General features: G+C 34.3%; 1 protein-coding gene across 9 annotated transcripts in view; it reads left to right on the forward strand.

The window, feature by feature from the left end:
- The window catches only part of NHSL1 (NHS like 1), a 345,331-nt gene that overhangs the window by 209,689 nt on the left and 111,963 nt on the right, over nucleotides 1–23,679 (forward strand). Inside the window, exon 1 of one of the 9 annotated variants that reach the window (XM_074309698.1) lies at nucleotides 20,052–23,104. The exons of the other annotated variants lie outside the window; for them this stretch is intronic. Within the exon in view, the coding sequence (XP_074165799.1) occupies nucleotides 22,984–23,104 (121 nt within the window). The 5' untranslated portion in view covers nucleotides 20,052–22,983. Of the gene's footprint in view, nucleotides 1–20,051; nucleotides 23,105–23,679 lie in introns of those variants that run through there. 9 annotated transcript variants of the gene reach the window in all.

Below are 23,679 nucleotides of genomic sequence, written 5' to 3' on the forward strand. Positions count from 1 at the left end.
GTAAAGGGACTTGTCCTTAGGTCTTTTGATCAGAAGGAGATTAGAATCAAGTTCTCCTAGTAGTACCAGTTTTGTGTTCTTTTTCCTGGATTAGACCATATGCCACTTCCCTTAATGTGTAGAAAAATAATAATCTATGTGGAAAGGTGGAACATTTTTATAAACATCCCCATTGTGTGTGTCTTGTGTGTGTGTGTTTAGAATTTCTAAGATTTCACTCAACTGTGGTTAAGGACTTTTTGGTGGTGACTGAATGCCTAAGTTCTAAAATGGTCTCTCCTTTCTGTGCAGGGCTCTGCACAGTCTGGGAGCACTGTGTCATTCTGACAAAGGAACCTAGTTCAGGCATTCCGCATGACTGTGTTCCCTTGCTTATCACATTCTTTCCATGATGGCTTTCTCCCTTGTCAGGACCTTTCAATAACCTGCTCTCTCATTCTCTTGAGACACAAAATGAATAACCTAAATTGCTTAATTTGTTTTTTTGCATCTTTGGAGCTTGGGGAATGGGATCAGGAAGAGTTTCTTAAAATTAGGCCTTTAGTATATATAGTGAGACTGAACAGGTATTAAACTATTAGCCCATTTTCAATTGAACTTTGGTCTTAATATTTAATAACACATGAGGGACTAATTCTAAAATTGTTTTGATATGAGAAGTTGAACTGTTTTCTAAAGTTGTCAATTTTGTTTCACACTTAGCCAGTCAACTGTGTTCAATAGATGGAAGTGTTAAAATTAAAAGCCTAATTCTAAAGTGCTTTATGATAAAGGACATTCAGTATAATAAAGGGCATGTTTTTCTTTCTTGAGAAGAGCTAGGATATGAATTTTTGTTTTTTCAAATTTAGGAATAAACCACAATGGTTTCAGTAATAGTTGGGTTGTAACCTTTGTAGCAAAAATGTTAAATGGTGGGTGTATGCAGCAGTGAGGTGGAAACAAGCAAATATAACTGGCAAAATCCTGGATATTTTTCCTCTAGAAAGTTGTTTTCAGTTTTTTTCTTTTTAAAATACCTAAGTTAATGGGGAAAAAAAAATTAATTGTATTTCAGAATTTTTGTAAGAGTTTTGTTTATAAGAATTTCCCCAGAGAGAAAGAGGTTCTGTTGAACTGGTATATGTTCATTTCATTTGGAATCAAATAAATTCTACACACTTGACTTATAAAACATAACGAAGTCATTGTAAAGAACTCAGAAAAGGGGAGGACTTGTTTATGTAGTTGAACATCACTGTATAAAAGGTTGTATCCTTTATCCCTTTTGCTAAAGAGTATGGTTAAATGAAGAATAAAGAATTATTTTTACACTGCTTACATTTATGGGCTTCTGTAAGCCTTTAGGGATTATGAGGTACAAGCTTCCTTGATGTGGGAAATAGGTTTTCCTGAAAAGTTAACTCTTAAGAACAAAATTCAGCATCTCTACTCCCATTTTAAAAGTTTCTATGTAAATAGTTCTATTCCCAGCTTTGATTTACTGTCTCCATGAAAAGTCTTGCAACTCAGTGTTCATTTGGAAGACTGTGATTCTGACATTGTTTATGCTTGCATGAAATGAAAAAAAAAAAAAAAGGAAGTAAAGTTGTAGATTAGGGCATATTTGGTATCAGCACTAAATAAAGTTTTCCTTGAGGGTAAGGATTGTGTTTTGCCTATGTTGGTATCCCCAGTGCTTGACCCAGTGACTGCCATATAAATATTTATTTATGTGCTGATGAATAAATGTTTATTGCTTGATTGACTGACTGACTGATACAGTCAGGGCTTACCAGTGCCTCATAGGCGAGTACAATTTTGGAGTTGCCCCAAGTAGGAAGTTGTACCATCTAAAGAAACATCATTTCCTTCGTCTTATTCTCAGTGACTCCTCTGACGCTCATTAACAGACATCATCCTTAATTTACATTTGCTTAATTTTGTTTGACTATTCTAGAAACAGACCAGAAAAAACCAAGCTTGTAGCTTCCCTCATGTACATCATTACCTTATATGCTGTCTTCTCCATTGAGGCTTCTAATGAACTGACCCTTAGGGTTGGGGAGAAGGGAGAAAGGGGATTCTTCTTCCAAGTCTCTTGGCTTTTCCTCTTTACCCAAAGACTGCTGCAACTCCAGGTTTGTGGTCAAACCACAATTCATACTTCTCTCTGCTGCTCATGAGCAGTAATAGTGTGACTGGTATATTTGCCTTGTATTCTATCAATGTAAATTTAAGAAAAAAAATTCCATATCAACAAAGCTTTACAAAGTACTCTAAATTTAGACCTGGTGGGATTTGAAGACTATTTAGTCCATTCCCTTATTTAACTGGAGGAAGAATCCCAGGGACTTGCCTGATGTTCCTATTTTAAATTTTGATTTATAATGAAATTCTGTCTCTATGACAAAATGCAATAAAATTTGTTTCTTGATGGTCATCTAATGAGGACAGAAAGAACACCACCCTTGAGGTAGAAGATGGGGATCCTGGGTTCTCTTTAGCCGTGTCACTGTACAAATCACTCAGGCCCTTTGAGCTTCAGTTTAATCTTCTGTAAAATGGGAATAATAATGCTTTTATTATCCATATAATAGAATTTGTTTTAAAGAAATCTATAAACTTTAGATAGTAGTAAAAATGTAAAATGCTGTCATTAATGTTTTTTTTTTCATCTTTACTAGAAAGGGAAAGGATGGTAATTATGTCTGTTTCAGATCTGATTTGAGAATTTCTGGATGGTTATTGTGTCATTTTAGTCATGTCTAAATCTTCATGATTCTATTTGGGGTTTTCTTGGTAAAGATACTGGAGAGATTTGCCTTTTTCTTCTCCAGCACATTTTACAGATGAAGAAACTAAACTAAACAGGGGTTAGGTGACTTGCTCAGAGGTACTAAGTATCTGAGGTTAAATTTGAACTTAGGAAAATGAGGCTTCTTGACTCCAGGCCTGGCTCTCTGTGCCATCTAGCTGCCTGGAGATAATTTCTAGTGGAGTGCTTTTTGTAAATTCTTGACCTGAAAATTCGTGTTTGTTCAGTTTTATTGATTCTTATGTCCATGAAAGTGAGCTTAAGCAGAAAATACAAAATGACATATACTCAGTTAACATTTAACTACCAACATTGGCTGTGTTAGTCACTGCACCACCACAAAGCTTTCTTTTATTGCCATTTGTCATGTTGTGATGAAAGGAAAAAAATGAATTTATTAGCAATAACTATCAGCCATCAGATTCTTAAACTGATGTGTTCCAGCGTGGTGGCACATTATGTTATAGCTGCTTTAGCAATAAAAATCAAGGGCATATATTTGGTGTCTCTCTTCAGTATTAGGTTCAGTGTTCCGTGCAGTGTTTTATAAGGTGTTTGTGAAGGAAGGTAGAATTCATAAGGCAGTAGGTGAGACAGTATAAAGCTTTTTATGCAGAGCTGGAGAATCTGGACTGAGATTGTTCATTCCTTTTTTTTCCTCCTTATTCAACAAATTATTCATTGAGTGCCCACTGTATGCAGAATATTTCATTAGTTTACAGAAATACACTTATAAACTTCCCTACATTAAAAAAAAAAAAAAAAAAAAAGCTCATTGCTCTCTAACTCTAGACATTATGGGAAAATGCAAAAGTTTTTAGAGGATTTTGAGTTCAGAAATAGCAGAAGAAATAAACTATAGAAAGTAAAGAGTTTTAGAAGTTGAGCATTACGGGGCAAAGGCACATTCACAAAGAAAGTCAGCTTGTTTCCTTAGTGTTTTGTTCTTCTTCCATAATCAAGACTTCTTCACCCACTCATTTTTTTTTTAATTAAAGATTTTTATTTACAAAACATATGCATGGGTAATTTTTCAACACTGACCCTTGCAAAACCTTCTGTTCCAAATTTTCCCCTCTTTCCCCCCACCCCTTCCCTAGATGGCAGATAGTCCAATACATTAAATATGTTAAAATATGTTAAATCCAATATAAGTATACATATTTATACAGTTATCTTGCTGCACAAGAAAAATCAGATCAAGAAGGAAGAAAAAAAACTGCGAAAGGAAACAAATTGCAAGCAAACCCCAGAGAGAGTGAGAATGCTGTTGTGGTCCACACTCAGTTCCCACGGTCCTCTCTCTGGGTGTGGATGGCTCTCTTCATCACTGAACAAGTGAACTTCTTCACCCACTTCTAAATCCACCTCTTTATGGCCTACATCCACTTTTTATTTAGTTACATTCCATGAACTCTTTAGACTATAAATTCATTAGGAAAAGATCCAGCACTATGTCTATAACATTCTTTCATCCGTCAAAGGTGGTAGTCTCACCACATTTGGAATTTAACATCCTGGTTCCCAGTGTGCTGCATTATGAAGTGGAAATAGTCTTAAGAAGATGGACTAAAGACAGAGGACGTTTGGGCTATAGGTTACATGATTTAGAGGGTGTTGAGGAATCAGTTCCCGAAATATTTGAAATAGGAGTCCAAAGTTTTTGGGGGAAATGTCTTATTAAAGAGAACAATTGTAAATGTTTTAATAACTACTGAACTAAATGTCTGTCTGCAAATTTTCATGAAAAAATTCTACATATGCATTGAGATAGGAGGGTTATAATAAATGATGCTCTATGGCAGCATGCATCCTTAGAGATGATTGAAATTTGTAGAGAATTTAAGATTTTACTGTGCTAAATGTTTATTCGTGATTTAAAAAAAGTTATTTCATAGAGCAAAACTCTATCTTAGAGACTCTTCTTCAAAATAGTATCTACTATGCATATACCATAACCAAATAAAGTCAGTAAGCATTTAACAAATACTTGGTAAAATCATGTAAAATTCCTTCAAAGATGTAATTGAGATGACAATTAACAATCATGGGAGTTTTTCTTTCCATCCCCACTTCCTCTTTGGGAGTCCACATGTGAAATGCTCACTTAGATCCTAGTAAATGATGGATAACAAACTTCCTATATACAAAGATCCTTTAAAAAGGACTTGCTTATTGATATAACTATGTATAATAGTTTTGTATGCATGTATATTCTATAGTATGTAAAGAGTTTGTGGGCACCATGGATAGAATGCTGAACCTAGAATCAGGAAGACCTGAGTTTAAATCTGGCCTTAAACCTCGAGCTTCTTTACTACTTCCTTAGTTTCTTCATCTGTAAAATGGATATAAAAATAAAAATAACACCTATTTCCTTAAGGTTGTTATAAGGATAAAATGAAATAATGTTTGTAAAATGCTTTGCAAACCTTGAAGTATAAAATAAATTCTAGTTATTATTATAAAACATCTATTTATTTACATCTCCCAAAGGAAGGATAGCTCTTTAAGTTATAAAATATGAGTAGCAGTAGGTTTTTAGAGATAAGAGAGGCAGAAAAAGAACTAAGTGGATGTCAAAAAATACTTTTTTTTTTTTCAAAATTGTACCTGAAGTTGATCCATGCCCAGGAAATGAAGAGAACTTCAGTCCTTCCCCTCCCTCCCCAATTTTCCCTCTTGCTCCACATTGGTTTTTGTTACCAAGGGATAGAATATGTTGTTACTATTATGGCCATAATTCAAATTGATGCAGTATGCTTTTGTGGTGACTATCAGTAATAACATATTCCATTGAAAATTGATTTTAAATTTTCAGATTGCGAACTTTCCATATATTGTTCAGTTCTTGTCCTCAAGAAGCTTAATATTTTTAAGGAGTTAAAACATAGAAGGAAAATTAAATAATAAAAGGCTACTTAAAGGTTTTATCACCTGAGAGGTATAAAAAAATGTGTTGCAAATCAAAGACTTTATATCTTCACCTAATTTTTTTGGGGGGGGAACAAGAAACAGGAGAAAGAGGGCAGGGCTTGGGATTGGAACAGAAGAAAGAGAGCTGACTTTGGAATGGGAAGAATGAAATTCAATCCCTGGTTTAGCCCCTTACTCTCTGTGTGATCCTGTAAGCTGCTTAAATGCTCTGGGTCTTCATTTCCTCATTTATAAAAATGAGATGGTTGAACTAGGTGATGTAAAAAATCTTTTCCAGTTCTACTTTATTATCTTTGACTATTTTGCTATATTCTTCTGGCTCTTAACATTCAATTCATTGGATATTTTATGGATCAATTCTTTGAAACCAGGACTACATTAATTAATGCAGCAATATAGTATAAAAGAAAGCCATAGAAAGATAGCAATATTAATGTGCAAAATAAAGCAATGGACCAAGAAGTCAAAAAACCTTACTTTATTTCTCTTCTATATCACTTAATTTTTAAATTGTTAATAACATACAATTATTAAATTATTAATGGATTTCAATAATTTCCTCAGGAATATAGGAAATCAGGAAAAGTCAAACCTGTAGTAATGTCTTAAATAACTTTATAATTTTAAATTGATAGTATGTCTAAATCAACAATTGTCTTATCCCCCATGTTTCTCTATAAAGATTTTTCTTACCTTTCTATGCCCTGGAGGGGGAAAAACAAACAAACAAAAAAAAGACTTTGACATTTTGCTTCTTTCTAGTCATTTACAAGGTATTTTATTTCTTACCTTCTTACCTTTCTTACTTTCTTACCTACTTGAAGGTAAGATTTCTCATCTGGAAATGGGAATAATAATCCCTGCTCTGCCTATTTTACATGATTGTTAGAATTAAATGCAATAATGTCTTTGAAAATAACTCTTATTTGTAGTGTGTAAATATAAGCTATCATTATTTCTTAAATTTGCTCTCATCAGATTTCTGAAAAGAGAACTCATGTTTTGTCATATAATCATCTTTTTAGTTAATGATTTAAAATGTAGAGATAGTTAAAATAACATGATAATTGGATAATTATTTGGAACAGAAATTCTTTTTTTCTGGTCATCAATCTTATGTAGCTTGTCTACAATACTAACATGTCAAAATTAACTAACTTGAATTTCAGCTTTCCTGCTTTTTATGGAATTTGTACCATACCAAATACCATAGTATTTGAGTAAAAGTGTAATACCTTTACCCTTAGATAAAAAAACTAATGACCAGAATGGGAAAAAGAAAAGAATTAAGTAAAAAGAATAATACATAAATAGATTAATCAGTATTTGAGTAGTTTAGAACTGACTATATTTGGAGACATTCTTACAACTCTTTTCCATTACTGTAGTTATCAAAAAATAGAATATTGGTCTATAATTTAGTTAGTAATGACTGTATAAGTCACAAATGGAGAAGTAAGGAAATTAAAAATACACAGCAGGTTAAACTTGACATCCTCTTAATTTCTTAATTTCTGGGAAAATTACTAGAAAATACAACTTTAAAAAGTTTTTTGAAACCATTGAGCATCACCCAGGATATTCTGACTTGGGCATAGAACATCACCAGAGTAATATAGATGTCAAAAAATTGGTCCATTGTTTTCAGAGAGAAGCTTCTAGTTAATAATCAATGAACATTCATTAAATGCTTAACGTATGCTGGATATTTTACCAAGTACTAGAAATACAGGCATGAAAAAAACCAGTCCCAGCCTTCAAGGAGTTTATGCTCTAATGGGGAAAGACATCACACCAAAGGAAGTTAAATAGTAGATTTGGGGGTGAGGAGTATACTGAAAAGGGAAGTGGTGGAGAAATCAGAGAAATCCTGAGTAGCAATAAGTAAGTTGGAAATAAGGAGATATTTGTTGTTGGTCCTTTCCTTATGTGGAGATTTTGGAGTTCATGGTTTTTCCTGCCAATTTCAGGAATAGATGGGGTCTAAGTACAGAGACTGATTTGGTCTTGCAGGTTCATGAAGTTTTTATGAGCGTCCTGGAGCATGATAGAGAAATCAGAGAAATTTCAAAGTAATATAGCCTGGTAAGAAGTGAGGAGATATTTGTCCTGAACTCCCTCTTTAAATAGAGACTTTTGGAATCATTCAGAGAACTGTTCAGTTTTTCAACTCTTCAGTTTAATTCTGGGCCCAGGTCATTGTTCATCTAACTTATGTCCAGTTTTTTGCTATTCATAGAAAGTAGGAACTAGTTTGATATGATGAAGCAGGAAATAGTCATTGAAAGCTATTGGCATGATGAAAGAATTTGTCACTTGTTAGTGTCTTTACACATAGCTACTCCATTTAATATTTGTTTTATGAATGAATGAATACATTGGCTTGGATTATAACTTTTGTGTATTGTCTCTGATTTAACTGTAGGTACCCTCGAAGTAGAGTCTATTAATTATACCTTTTTTGTATATTTCATAATATTGATATTCAACAATAAATGAATAATGAAAGCAGTGTTTAAGGAAGTAATGCTATGGGATGGATAAAAGTGGTAAAATGCCTAGAATCAGAAGAAAATAATGGTAGTTTAGTTTAGGCACTATGGTCCTTGAGGCAATTCTAAAGACTGAGAAAAGCATTCTTGGAACCCCATGTGTTCACATTATCTCTCTTCATAGGCTCACAGTTTTGCTTACTATCTACTATGGGCTTTTCTATTCTTGGCCTTTTTGTTTTAAGATAACATTTACAATGATCACTGTTTGCCTATGTGGATGTGGGCTTAGAAGATTCATGTATAATCAGTAGTGTCTTACATGTGTTTATTTATAAGGAATGTATTTTGGTTTGAAACTGCTGTTTGAAGAGCCTGGAGCTGTTTGCAATAATTGCTTCTTTGACTTTTGGTTTGCTCCACATTTTTACTTAACAAGAGTCATTTTTCATCCAACTTGCTTTTTAGTTTAGTCCTGTATGCTCTAACTAAAATCCTGCCTCTCTTTTTGACTGTGCTATGTCCAAGACAGAATCTTCAAGATTATACCAAAGGATTATGTGATCTGCAATGCAATAAAAACTACATTCAATAAGAAGTTAGGGGTAAATAGACCAAAAAGTAATTGGAAACTGAATAATCTCATCTTAAAGAATGACTGGGTGAAACAGCAAATTATAGAAACAATTAATAATTTCACCCAAGATAATGACAACGATGAGACATCATACCAAAATCTGTGGGATGCAACTAAAGCAGTAATAAGGGGAAATTTTATATCTTTAGAGGCTTATTTGAACAAAATAGAGAAAGAGAAGATTAATGAATTGGGCCTGCAACTTAAAAAGCTAGAAAAAGACCAAATTAAACCCCCCCCCACCAAAAACTAAACTTGAAATACTAAAATTAAAGGGAGAAATCAATAATATTGAAAGTAAAATTAATTAAAAATGAATTAATAAATAAAACCAAGAGTTGGTTTTATGAAAAAGGATTATGTGATCTGGCAGGTCCTATCAAGTTGAGAAGACTCGTTATGGGGCTAGTAATAGATTATATGTCCATATTTTGAGGGCCATTCTAGCTAACTTTGGAGTAGATTATCAACAGGTTAGCTGCAGAATGTTAAATTTTTTTCTGGCATGGAAACTCAACAAGACAATATGCTAAGGACACAAGAGAGGTTGTAATCTGTTTTGATGGAAGCAGAGAAGACATTATACTAAACTTTTTACAAATATTGCTTCTTTTTGTCCTCACAGTAACCCTGCTAGGTAGGTGCTGTTATTTTATAGTTGAGGAAACTTGAGACAAGCAGAATTTAAATGACACGCCCAGGGTCACACAAGTACAGAATTGCCAAAGGCCAAATTTGCCAAATTTCTGATTCTAGCCCTGCACTTTATGGGCAGTATCTAGAAGCACCATACTTACAGGAGTGTATACCCATACCTGTAAAATTACAGATCCTTGAAATATTAAAATAACAATTATGTGACTAGTACTGTGCCAAAAGTGTCACATTCTAAATCTTTAACCAGAGAAAAGTAAACCGGATGTCTTTATTCTGTTTCTTCTCCCTCTGTTGATCCTAATAGAATTTTAAGTTTTTCCTGCTTTCTGAATCTCATTCCTCAATTCAAAATTCTATTATTAAGATGGCCAGGAAAGATTTCTGGCTTTTCAAGACTAGATGGGTACTTCTGGTTGCCCTCTAAGTAGAAACATTTCTTATCTTGAGCTGCCCCAGAGTCTTTAGCTTTAGCTCTGAATTCTGACTATTTCCATCTCTGTTCCTTAGTAGGACTGAGGGGAAAATGATAAGATCATCGTCAAAACACTGTGATGCTTTGAAAATGCAGTATTCATCTTGATAGATAAAATATAAATTGAAAAACAAAACAAGGACTTTTTTTGTATGAATATCATTTTTTATCATTACTATATTTTCCTAAAATTCTTGTTAACTTTGTATCTAGAAACTTCAGTTAGAGTGGATGCTGAGTAAGTGGTTTTGTTGGATTACAGTTTGAGATAAGATGGAATTTCTACCCCCAGCTCAGATCTGGCTTGCTTAACTTTTGATTAGTTGAGGTTCTTTTTCAGAATATAAAAGACAACTTGTGAAATAACCTTGGTAAATGATTATGCCTGCTGCTTGACTTGGCATGGTTGCTGAAATCATTTTGCCTGATATTTTATTTACATGTCATTTTCATCAATAGAAAAGTACATAGAGGGTTTTAAACGTTGAATACTTTAAAAAATACTTTGATTTCTACTCCCAAAGAGTAAATTTGTAGCTGTGTTAATCAAAACTATTTTCCTGGGATTAAGCTATTATTTTGTAAAATTGCAAATTTTATCTTTTTAGCCTTTTGTGATTTTATCTTTTTCCGGATAATGGTACTCTTTTTTTTCCTGTTTCCAGACCTTTTCAGTGACTCACCCCTTCAATAGTACACTCTTGTAACAAAGAAACACATTTAAGCAAAACAAATCATATCCCCTAAAATGTCTGCATCATTCGATGTTTTGGAACTTTGCCAAGAACTAGGACATGTTTTAAAATCAGTTCTCTATGGTTATTAGTCACTTGTGTTGAGTTCTAAAAGTCTTTAAGGTAGTTTTGCTTTCCTTTTATTTTATTTATCATAAAAATGTTTTCTTGGTTATGCTTTGGTCTATATCAGTTCTTGTAGATTTTTTCAAGTTTCTGTGAATATTTCATATTTGTTATGTCTTTTCAGTGCATTGATATTTTTGCTTAATTTCTCCATTTGTTCACCACTTCCTCAATGAAAACTGTCTTTTCTTCCTTTTTTTTAGAGAGACAAACAGACTGTGAGAGAGGAAGAGAGTGGGGCAGAAGGAAGAAAAGATGAGGAGAAAGAAGAAACATTTAATAGGTTCTTACTATGTTCCAGGCATTGTACTGAAACTGAGGATACAAATACAAGGAAGCAATAGTCTTTTGCCTTCAAGGCAAATTAGAATATATTAGAATAGGTTATGACAGATCTAGGGTCACAGGACCATTGTGCATCTGAAGCAGAATCTGAACATAGATCCTTATTCTAAGGCTGGCTTTCTATCTGTAAGGCCTTGATGCCTGTAATTTTAACAAACAAGTCACAAATCTAATTTCATTATACTCTTTCGGTCTATGGAGCAAAAATAAGGTCTACTTGTATATTTTATTGACCCTATTTATAATGCTGATAGACATTGGTTTGCGACTGGGGCAATGATTTCTTTTTTGACTGTAGTTTTCTGTAAAATGAAAGCACTCTGAGAGCAAGAACTGCTTTGTTTCTGTCTTTTATTCTCAGCTCAGTGCTTTGAAAATAGTAAGCACTTAAAAAAAAGGAAAAAAATCTGATTATAACTAGGACCTATTTTGTAGACATTTGGAAGGCTACTTTTATTTTATAAATATTAAATAAATCTAAGTAGATATGAAATATCTATCTATCCTAAAGATTCTCCTCCTCCTTTTCCTTCTTTTTTTTTGGGGGGGGGAAATCTCATTACTAAACAACACACTGTCAGGCACAGAGGAAGTTTTTAATAAATGTATATTTAATGAGGGAAAGGAAAGGGGGAACCCCATTTCTCGGTGCCTAGATAATCCCATGAGGTACAGTGACCCCTGTAAAATGAATTTACAGGCTGGAAAACCTAGACTGATAAATAAAAGGTTTATTGTAGGAATTTGGAAGTAAAGTTCAGTTACAAAGATGCCAGGGCCAGAGGTAGCCGCTGGGCAGCCAGGAACCCTTACATGGCTGGAAGATCCATGTGCTGGCTGGGAGGGCTCCTGCAAAAGGGCGTTCCGGCTCGTTTCTTTTATACCTAGAAGATGATGGGCGGTACCCCTAAGTTCTGGTGGGCTTTTCAGTTAGCTCAGATCAGGTAAGGGCTGGGGGAAGCTGAGCTGCTGGTGGGGGCCGGGCCCGAATATTCAAAGGGTGCCTCTGACCAGGATTTGTGAATCAAGGTCAACCATGGTTTGGGCAATTAGAAAGGAATCTTAAAGGAACCTCAACCCCCATCATATTGACTGTTCTGTTATTAAGTAAGACAACCCCTGAACTCAAGGAACTTCCATACTAATAAGAGGGGCAGCAAATATAAGGGAGGGTTAACCAGGGAAACGAGTTGGGATGATTGTTGAATGAACTAATAGGGCCACCCATTAATATAATCTTTCAAGAGGAAGTGATAAATAGTGCTGCTTAGGTTATTGTTCTTATAACCATGATACCAAGGAGCTCAAAGTTAAGCACTTCACCTCCTCCTCTTCTCCTTAGATGTTCAGAGTTTGCTCATCAATTTTTTGTTTGTTATCTATTTATTATTTATTAGTTCTAGCCTTTTCCAACTGGACCATGTTTTTGAATAATTTGTTTTCTGAAGAACTTTGCTAACTTGATTTTGGATATTATAATTCTAAAAGTAACAGTGAAATCCTAGGCACTAAACTAACTGATCAGAGAATAATTCCTAGTTTTGTTTTTGGTTTTTTTGGCATCTGAGTTAATTGCACTAATTTTTAAATATTTTGCTATCATCATACCTTTTCTTTCTTACTACATAAAGTAATCTTGCAGAGATATAATGTAAGAGCTATATAGTGGGCAAAATCATTTTGCATTGTTAGTGTATGTGAGTATTGTGACTTTTTTCTATGCTTGAGAATTTAATTATCATTGGTCCCTTGTAAGTCTCCTAGTACCATCCTTAATCAGTCTTTTCTTCTACATACCAGATGGCTTCCTTCCCTCTACTAGAAGAAAGGAAGAATTGTGAAACCATGCCAAATGTAATGCTGACCTCTTGATATTGGGCATAGGAAAATCTTAAAGGATAGGAATATCCTATCCTGAGATCTAATATAGGGTGGATATTCAGCTTAGATAAAAATCATCATATCTGAATTTCTGTTCCTCCTATTCCATGTTTTTTAGGTACACTTTGGGCATGTACGTAAGGCATTCACTCTGTATAAGAAGGGTTTCTTTCACAAGCCTCTGTAAAATAAACCTTACTGAAGCATATCTATGAGTTAGGAGCATTGCTTGGAAATTGGCAGGCATGATTTAATGATTACCAATTTAAAGCTTGTTCTCCCTGCTGGAAGGCAACATAGGCAGACCTACTAATGTACTTTGGCTGATTAGTTGCACCTGCTGTCCATCCCCAGTGGGGGACCACATGACCACATTATCTGACCTATTTACATTTTCTTTCTGTAGATTTCTCTAGTATCCATTGACTCATTGTACCCTATGGAGAAAAAAATATCTTTGGATTTCTTTCTCTACTTGGTTTTATTTTAGGAGTACTGTGCCTTCTGATAACTATGCCTATAAGTCTGCTATTATGTTGGAGGAAAGAGCATTTTTTGTGTGAGTACCAGCGTACCTTGCAGGCTCTCTGATTTTATTCTTATCACGTGACAAACTTTGTAGTCATGTATGTCCATGATAATGTCCTACTACCTCCATCCCACAATCATTTTGTATCTATTTTGCATATATCCTCTCCTAAGCCAGATTTGCAAACTTTTCAAGGAGGATTAGTATGTGTGTGGTGAGAGAAAGGAAAGTGAGAAAGAAAGATGCTCACCAAGTCCATTTCTTTTCCTGAAAAAAATGAACTCATGATATATAGGGCAGAGGCTATTTGATCCTTTTCATTTATACTTAGCTCTATTTTCCAACATTTTTCACTATCTTTCTCTGCCTGCCTTTCCATCAAAATCTATAAAAATCAAGAAATCTGTTAATTTAATTTGGATGTGAGCTTCAAGTTCTTCATAGGATTTCTTTTTTTTTTTTTCCTCCGATACAGAAAAAAAAAAGACAAGAAAAGTTGATGCATAAGTGAGAGTTAATTTTAGAGTAGTGTGTTTATGTTGTTCGTGAGCATTTTATAGTAAGATAAAACATATAGAGGTCCTTTAGTTTCAGTTTTAAACCGACTGATAATTATTTTATTCTCCTTTATTCACATGAGAACCTGTGAGCTGTCCTACTTAGTTCTGCTCATTTATTTCTCCTGGTTTCCTTTTTATTGAGAATATCTATATAGACAAGAATCCATTCAGCAACGAGGTTAGAGATGGATAAAAACCAATGTGATTCACAAGACCCTCTGCCTTACTTTTTCTGTCATTGTGCTGCAGTTCCTATAGAAGCATAAAAGAAGACCATACATAATTGAGCCAGTTTATATTTTTATCTTTTTTATGAATTGACATAACCAATATATTAATCATTAGTGGTTAACTTTCAAGTGATAAATCTCTCTTACTTAGCTAGGATACCTCTTGGAAAAGCAGACCATATTTACTGAAATATATTGATATTGTAACACCATGAGCCTTATTTATGATTCTATATAGCCACAAAAGTTTGCCATAAACCAGTTTCCATACATGACTCTTAGATATGTGCCTTCTTTACTCTTCCAAATAGATTTCTGTCTACTGACTTGTTTGACAACTTGTTTGTTTGCCAGACAAGGATTGAAAAAGAGAAAAGGACCAAAAAAAAAAAAAAAAAAGACTTAATTTCTACTTAGGTTTTTTTTGTATTCTGGCACTAACTCATTTCCTTCCATATAAGCATATTGCTGTCTTCTTTTCAACTCACTGTTCCCTTCTATTTGGGTCATCTGTAACATTTAATCATTTTTTACAAGTATAGAATTAACCTCCTTCCCTAAATTTCATATCCTCTTCAGGTCTGAATCTTACAACACCACCAAGAAATGACATTCTTTAATTCTAAATGGAGATAGGTATTATATTCTTCCTTTAATTAATTTATTAATTAAAAATCAGATTTTTGACTGCATATATTTAATTGGGTTATATTAATAAGTGGGTACTATATGATCAGTATATACCAAAATTCTTCCCTCTCTCCAAACCAACATGGGTTAGACTAGATATTCGAAAACCATTTGAATCACCATATCCTATTGAACAGATGATCCCTATATGGCAGGGTATGTTTACTTGCATGTTGCTTTATGGGTTGAACCTTTTATGCCCTTGGTTAACCAGGAAGCCACTAAACACAACCAGAAGTCAACAGGAAGTTTGGACCAAGGGAGGCATACCTTGTGCCCCTTCTTACCCTTCTCCCTCCTTCAGTTTTTACCCTTCAACTAAATTGGTGATTTAACACCTTTTAGGAAGAATCTAGCCTATCTATACATTTGAGATGGAGGAGGTGTGAATCAGGCCTGGTAAATATTTGTTCCATATATTGAGGGAATGAGTTTCCCTCAAGTTCTGATTTGTTTTTTAAAATGAATTCATTAGTAAAATGTTAATACTATAAAGTCTATTCAGAACTCATAATAAGTCATTTATTAGGCAGAATAAAATAGAATAGTTTGTGTGGTAGGTATTAAATGTTTAATTGATTCAAATTCACATATAAAATAGAAGTGTGGCTTAGTGGAAATTGAAATAAAAAGTCATGGGTTTTGAATTCTGACTTTTATAACTTAGAAAGCCCTATTACCTTGGACTTGTTACTTAGCCTGGCACATAGTAGGTGTTTAATACAGAAATCTCTAAAATGGGGATATTTGCTTTACTTACCTCTTAGTTTAATATTCAAAAGGCCAAATAAATATTTTTTGTGTGTTATGTGTGTGTGTGTGTAGATAGATAGATAGATAGATAGATAGATAGAGATATGTACATATATACACACATATATAAAATCCCCCTTTTAGATCTTAAAGCTGTTGAGAAAGGTTAAAAGAGGAATTTCCCAACACCATCATTCATTCAACATATACTCATTGGAAACCTGTTCCATATACCTTATACATGTATAAGATACTATGTTATACACTATCAAGAAATTTATAAAATGACTGAGACATGGTTTTTGACAATAAGGATGCTGTATTTATTAGTTCTCGGTGCCCACAAATGGAGATGGGGTGTTCTTTTTCTTGGGTAACTGAGTCAGTTCTAAGGTTACAGATTCATCTTGTCATCTTGTGTGGTAAGTACTAGAGTAATATTTCTTTTATGTTTGAGTCAAACTATGACAGAAGCATTTAATAGATGTGTTGAAAAATCAACCCTTGGGTAAAGTAAGGAAGCTTTAATATTAAAAAAAAATAAAGCGGAAGGAAATTATGAAATCAGAGAGTCTATCAGTGTCACTACTTTTATACAAAGTGAAAATGAATTCTTCTTTCAGAGATATAAAGAAAGCCTTGAGCTCTGGTCTGCATTCCCTTTTTTATCCAAGCTAAATTCCCATTTTGATAACTACATAGGACTGTCAGAAGTACACCTGCTGCAGAAGGAATGAATTGATTCTGAAAAAAATTATGCTTGAAATTCTATTTGTGTCCCAAGTATAAAGGATATTATTATTATTATTAAACTTGTGTGGTCATAGAGTTATTCTGATTAGAAAACTGCATTAAATCAAAATAAAATCTGAACAAGAACTTCCAGAGTTACCAGCAATAGGATTGCAGATCCTATTAGGGCATTATTTTCTAAGACTGTGTTAGTATAGAAAGTGGTCATAGTAAGGCAAAAATAAATTGAGGAAAGGCCCAAATTATCTTTGGTTAAGAATGATCAAAGAGGAGCATCTCAAATATTGTTTTTGTGGTATGTGCTGTTCTTTCTGGTTCTGTTAACCTCTGTGATTAGCATGTAGTGTGGCAAGACTCCACCCTGGAAATTGGATTGTCAGCTTGAAGACGGTTTTTACTTCTAATTTTAGAATCCTTAAAATTTAAAGCTCAGGGGTAAAGGAACTAAATGATATTTCAATGCTGTGGTTTCCTTGTCATTATAATTTTAAATTTTGTGGGTCTTGAAATAACTCATCAGTCCCAAGATTCCAAACTCTGACCAATCAGAGGACTAGGCAGATGAAAGGGGAATGATTATCTCCTTCCTTTGAATGTTTCCACTGTGATTTAAGTGGGGCAAATGTTGGGGAGTACAGAAATGAGCAACTTTTGAGGTGTATTCTATGGTTCTTTTATAATATTTGAGTATTCTAAGTTTGTGTGTCTTTGCTAGTTTAAAAATATGATATTTTAATGTCTTATAAGCCAAGCAATAAATATTTATTAAGGAACTACTATGTGCCAGGCATTATGCTAAGCATTGGCGTTGAAAGATAGGCAAATGCCATATTTGCCCTTTAAAGGCTCACGATTTAATGGTGACAAACAAAACATATACAGAATAATTTGGAGATAATCTGAATATTTTAAATGGCATAATTGGTATTCAAGTGTTATATTTTTCAGCAAGTATAATCTATTTGTTGGTGATGTTATTTGTATATGTATAGTGAAGCTTATTAGTTTGAGATCCATGGAAGCAGAGTTCCTATCTTCTCCCTGCATTCTTTTCCTCACCATGACTCCTCAGTCTCAATAGTTTATAGATCTAGAGTTTGAAGGGATACTTAGATATCAGCTTGTCTAACTCCTTTGATTTACAGATGAGCACATTCAGGCTCAAAGTTGTTAAATGATAGGCCATACAGGCAGAAAGTTGTAAAGGGCTAGAACTGAGCAATGCACTTGGATAATGAAGCACCTGAGACTAATTGCCAATTGGACAGTTGACCCTCCCCAGCTGTTGTTCTGTGCTGACTTGTTTGGTGGGACAAAGAGGGAGAAGTGTGGGAGGAGTAGGAGGAGGAAGAGGAAGTGAGACGAGGAAGCTGACTCAGTCTCTTCTGGCGTTTGAGGGAGGAAGGTGTGTATGAGATTGCTAGACCTAACTCCCTGACCTTGACCGTAAAAGATCAAGAATAAAGACGTTTAGTGATCCTGACTCTGGCTGATTTCTGGGAAGACAGAGTTCCAGCAGAAAGTAATAGAGTCCAGGTTTGCCTCAGGTCCTCTTCCATCAAAACCCTTTCATGGCATGCTGGTGAATCAAATTACCACTGTCTGCCATTTGATTGTGGTGATGAGGATATTTGAAATAAAATTCAGCATGGATTTTATCTTTTTTCTACTTTATGATGCAAAAAGCATCATGTTTCTCTCACTATTTCTGGTCAATGGTTATGTTTTCTTGCCCAGTAAGAGATGAATCATGATGGAATGCATATTCAGATGAATCGGCTGTTGTTTTGAATTTTGTACATTCAATTCCACTCCTTTGATATATCACATTGCTTCTGTTTAGAATTATTTAGAAGGATTGCTTTTTTGGGGGGCTCAGCTGTTAGCATAGCTGAAAGTTACTTGACTTCTTTGAATTGTTCAGATGCTCAAGAGAAAATGATACAATTGACCTTTTTATTTTAAGGTAGCTCTTTGTTTACTTTATTAGGAAGATCATCACTTATTAGTACTTTGTGTGTGTGTATTAGACTGTCATGGGAATATTTATTCGTATAGCATAAAAGGAGGTCACATATTTCATTGTGTTGATTAAAAATATTTGAAAACAGAGAGCATAAAGTAGTTAATTAGGCATGCTAACAGTGTTAAGGCAGTGGGTAGGTCAAATTTAGGTTGGAATTTGCTCTTATTGTTTGTTTTTCTCCCATTATGACATTCCATTACAAGCCCCTTAAGGAAAGGGATTTGTGGTAATTGTCCTGACATCTCTGTGTATACTCTGTCCAGCTGGGACTCTGACATCAACATTCTTTGTGCAGTCATCTCTAGTATAATTTTTTTTCTTTCTCTTTCCCATTGCCTTTTTATTTTTAGTCTTGGGTGAAAAAAAGTTGGGGCAACCAATTTCAAAGATTTGTTTTGACAGTTGTGGAGGTGCATATACATTTTTCTAGGTTAGAAAAACTAAGCTATTTAAAATCCAACTCAGCAATTTAAAAGTAAAAGTAATAGCAGACTATTCCCTATGTTTACTGTTTCATTTTGTGCTCATGTATTTCTCCAAGTTTAATGGCAAATTCAAATGCCACTTTTTGATGAAGCCTTTCTTGATTCCTCTGGCTTATTTGTAGAACAAAAACGGTTGTCTTTCTTTAAGAGATCAGAGAGTGTAATGTCATGAAAAAAAGATAGAGCTGCCCAGAGTCACACCAGAATTCCAGAGTTGGATGAGGTATCATTAGTTAGCTAGTATAAATAGATACTACAGCACAACCAACAAAAGATCAGTTGAAGATCTTTCCAGAGTTATTGCTCCTAGTGGTCCTTATGTTCTCTGGGCAACCCCCCTCCCAAAAAGCAAAACAAAAGTCCCCATCAAAACAGTGTCTTTTTCCATATCACAGTTCACAGTTCTTTCAAGGTCTTGAAGACAGTTATCCCATCCCACCCAGAGCCTTTTTTTTTTTTTTTTTTTTCATCTAGAATAAATAGTTCAAGCTCATTGAACCAATTTTCATATGGCTAGGATTCAAAGCCTTGATCACATGGCAAAGATATCCCATAACCAAGATGGTAGTTGTTTAGTCATGGCTCTTTTCCAGATCTTTTGAAAGTTTATAGGATCAAGAGTATTGGGGAAAAAAAAATATTATAGATGTACTGTTAATTTTTTTTTTTGGGGGGGGTGAGGCAATTGGTGTTAAGTGATTTGCTCAGGGTCAGTTAGTAAGTGTCAAGTATTTGAGTCTGAATTCAGGTCTTCCTGGTTCCAGGGCCAGTGTTCTATCCACTGTGTCACCTAGCTGCCCTTCATTGGATTTTCTTTTCTTTTTCTTCTCTCTCTCTTTCTCTCTCTCTCTCTCTCTCTCTCTCTCTCTCTCTCTCTCTCTCTCTCTCTCTCTCTCTCTCTCTCTCTCTCTCTCTCTCTCTCTCTCTCACTTTATGCTATTAGCTAGAGACAAGGATCCTTAGGACAAACAACAACAATGGTTTAATGTGATATATCAATCTGTAATATATTATTATTATACTTAACCACAACCTTTCATATAAAGAAGGAAATAATGACATAAATAAGATAGAACCAGAGCAATTTGTTAAAGTTTAGGATTTGAAAAACATTCTGCAAGCTGTTCGCAGTCTTTGTAGTCATCCTCACCCTGTTAGGGACACAGCAATTGTTAAAAGTGGACCTGGCACTGGATATTATAATGTCATAGAGGGGGCAAAGAAAGATCATACTTTGCAAAGGGACAGAAGGTGAATACATATAAATGCTGAATTTAGGCATCATCTGAAGAAAATTAGTTGTTTTTATGCAGCATTGTAAGGAATTTATTTTCTTTGCCTAGACCACTGATCAATGGCAGTGTGGATCAATAAGTGGAATGGCTGTCTTCTATCTCCCCTCACCTCTATCTGTATGGATAAAGAACTAAATTCATGTCTACTTTTGCTTTTTAAGTTTCACGAACACATTTCATAACTGAAGGTGATATGGTGGAAAGAGCAATAGAATTTGCGATAGGCAATTCCATCATAATAGAAACTTTATTCCCACTCTTCATCCCAGCTTGTAATTAATTAATGAAGAAATTGAAACTTAAAGGCACTCACAAAGCCAAATAAGGACTGGAACTTGGATTTTTTGATTTTTTGTTTCTTCCTCTCTCCTCTATATCATCATAATAATAATATTTGAATAGATTTAAGTTGTCCTTGTAAATAGGTATTTTAAAAAATCTTCTGTACTTGGAGGTTATCAAATGTGATCTGCAACACTGCAACACTGCAGATTAAAGTGTATCTGGGAAATATTTAACACAATAATAAAAATACAAGGAAATATGGATAATATATTTTAAAACTAATTTAATATATGATCTGCAAGAATCCTTATGGATGAATTAAAATTGGCCCTTAAGTTCCTATTTGTGTTTGATGCCACTGTTCTACCAAGTCGATGTAGTTGCTTCAAGGCCTTATTAACTCCTCCAAGTCATGTTTACTTTATTTTCTTTTGTAAAATGAAATAAAATGAAGTCTAATCTTTAAGGATGAACATTTGACCTTACATAAATTTTCTGATAGGAAGATAGCAAAGCATTCTGAAGTAGATGCAGTATGATGGAGACATTTCTAAGCCATGGATTGTAGCAGCACTTTTTGTAGTAGCAAAGAAATGGAAAAAAAGTAGATACTTATCTATTGAGGAAGAGTTAATTAAATTGTAGCACAGGAACATAATGGAATTTTAATTATCTAAGGAAATGGTGAATGTAAAGAATTTAGAGAATCAAGGGAAGGAAGACTTATCAGAACTAATGCAGAGTTTAAGCTAGACCAGGAAACAAATATTCAAAAATATAAGTGGAAAAAATGATAAAATAAAAGTGAACACTATATAATTACACTGATCACAAAGACCCAGAGGCAAGTTGAAAAAATGTAGCGCCTGTCCTGGAGAATGTAAGAAGACTATATTATGGAATATTGAATATACTCTTAGCCATGGTTGATGTGTTGGCTTTCCTGAACTGCTTTTAATTAAAAAAAAAAAAAATCATTGTTATTACAAGGTATATTTTATTGGGCAGGGATAGAAATAAGAATTAAAAATAATTAAAGTGCAGTAGTAATATAATGAAGGATAAACCAAAAGCAGAAGAGCATATACGTAGTATTGATTTCTGGGCGGCAAAAGCAGTATGTATAGTATATATGATTTGTGAAGAACCTGATATCTACATATAATTTAAAAATACTGAATTCAATTGAAACACATTTGTGAATGGTGCTATAGTGCCATCAATAACAAAAATTTTGAACACGGAATGAAATTATTTTTAGACAATAGAATATTTCTTTTGGTATCTGTTTTGACATGCTTTACCATTCATCTACTTATTCAACCTATCAGATTAAAAATGTTGCAGCATTGAGTCATCAAATTCCTATCTTTTTTTCATGACATTATTCTCTCTGATCTCTTAAAGAAAGACAACCAGAATTCCAAAGTTGGATGAGATGTCATTAGTTAGCTAGCATAAATATCTTTGAAAGAATCTCTACTACAGCACAACCAACAAAAGATCAGTTGAAGATCTTTCCTGTAAGAAAAGCCAGTAGCTCCTGAAACAGCCCATCTATCTGCTTTTGGATATCAACAGGAATTTGATGACTCAATGCTGCAACTGAATCAAGCTTGATATCAGATGCATTTATTTATTTATTTATTTATTTATTTATTTATTTATTTATTTATTTATTTATTTTTATTACCCTTACTCATCTATAAAATACGGATGCCACTTAAATCATAAATTATTAATATGTCTATTCTACTATTTGTATTTGGAGAGGAAATGAAAAACATAGTATTGTAATTTTTAGTGTTTACATGCATCCATTTTTTCCCTCCAAAAAAAGGTAATTTTCCTTCGAGGCTGTGGGCAAATGGGAGAAAAAGGATAAGAACTGGCTTCATCACTGGTAATAGTTTAGTCGATAATTTTCACTTGCTGTCTGTGTGTCTGGGCAAGGCACCTGACTCCTCTGGACTTTAGTTTCCTCATCTGAAAAATGAGGTGCTGGAAGTTCTCTTTGAGCTCTAAATCCAGTATCCTATGATTTTTCTTTTATGGATCATGTGATAGATGCACGCTACATCTATCACAGTGGAAAGTGCTGATAGATAAGCTGGCACAATGGAGTATGGGATTCCAGTTGTGTTCGATGCCACTAGAGGCATGGGGACTTTTCTTCCCTTTCTTTTAAAGGTGGTACTAAGAGATTCCTGGGGTGGGATAGGGAGGTGTCATCAGCAGAGCCTAGAAAGCAGTGGATTGGGTAGCAGCTTCCTGTAATAACGGGAGCTGGCCTCCTGCCATGATTCTCTGGCAGACTGTGCTGAAGAGGAGGACTGGGAAACAGCTGTGTCTAGTACTGCTGTTGGACAGTGGAACACTTTCTTCTCTATGGAACTGCTTCAGAATGTTCTGTCTGAAAGGTGAGGGACTCGGTGACAATTAGAGGATGAAATAAGTGTTGGGGTGTTCTTGTTTGTGAGATGTACCTGACCTTAGTACAGATATTAATTGATGGGGGGAGGGAGAGAGAGAGAGAGAGATTGAAAAAGATTTATTATTCTTTTTTGTTGTTACAAACAGGACTCTCCCCCCACCCCCAGTCTCCTTTGAGAAATGTAATTCTTTTATAATCAACATGGATCCTTCTTTGTGATTTATAGGGCATGTTATACATAGGTGATTAAATATGCAGAAGAAATGGGTGGTTTATGTGAACTTTGTAACTTACACATGTTAGTAAAATAAGAAAAGTTTCTTTCCCATGAAAGGAACTGCAGAGATAAAAGACTGTAGTAGACAGAGTACTCTTAAATTGTGTTGTCATAACATATACCATGGAAGAAAAAATGGTTTTATAGTAGATCGTATTGTTAGGTGCAAAGGATGCGTGTGCCTGTGTATCCAGTAATCATGGTTTTTGTTGTTTTTTGTTCTTCTGTACTTCAATGTTTTGTTTTTGTCTTTTGTGATAATTTTTTAAATTTAGGAAATTTAA

Source organism: Sminthopsis crassicaudata, chromosome 4, assembly GCF_048593235.1.
Source record: "Sminthopsis crassicaudata isolate SCR6 chromosome 4, ASM4859323v1, whole genome shotgun sequence".
In the NCBI taxonomy this organism is placed as follows: Eukaryota; Metazoa; Chordata; class Mammalia; order Dasyuromorphia; family Dasyuridae; genus Sminthopsis; species Sminthopsis crassicaudata.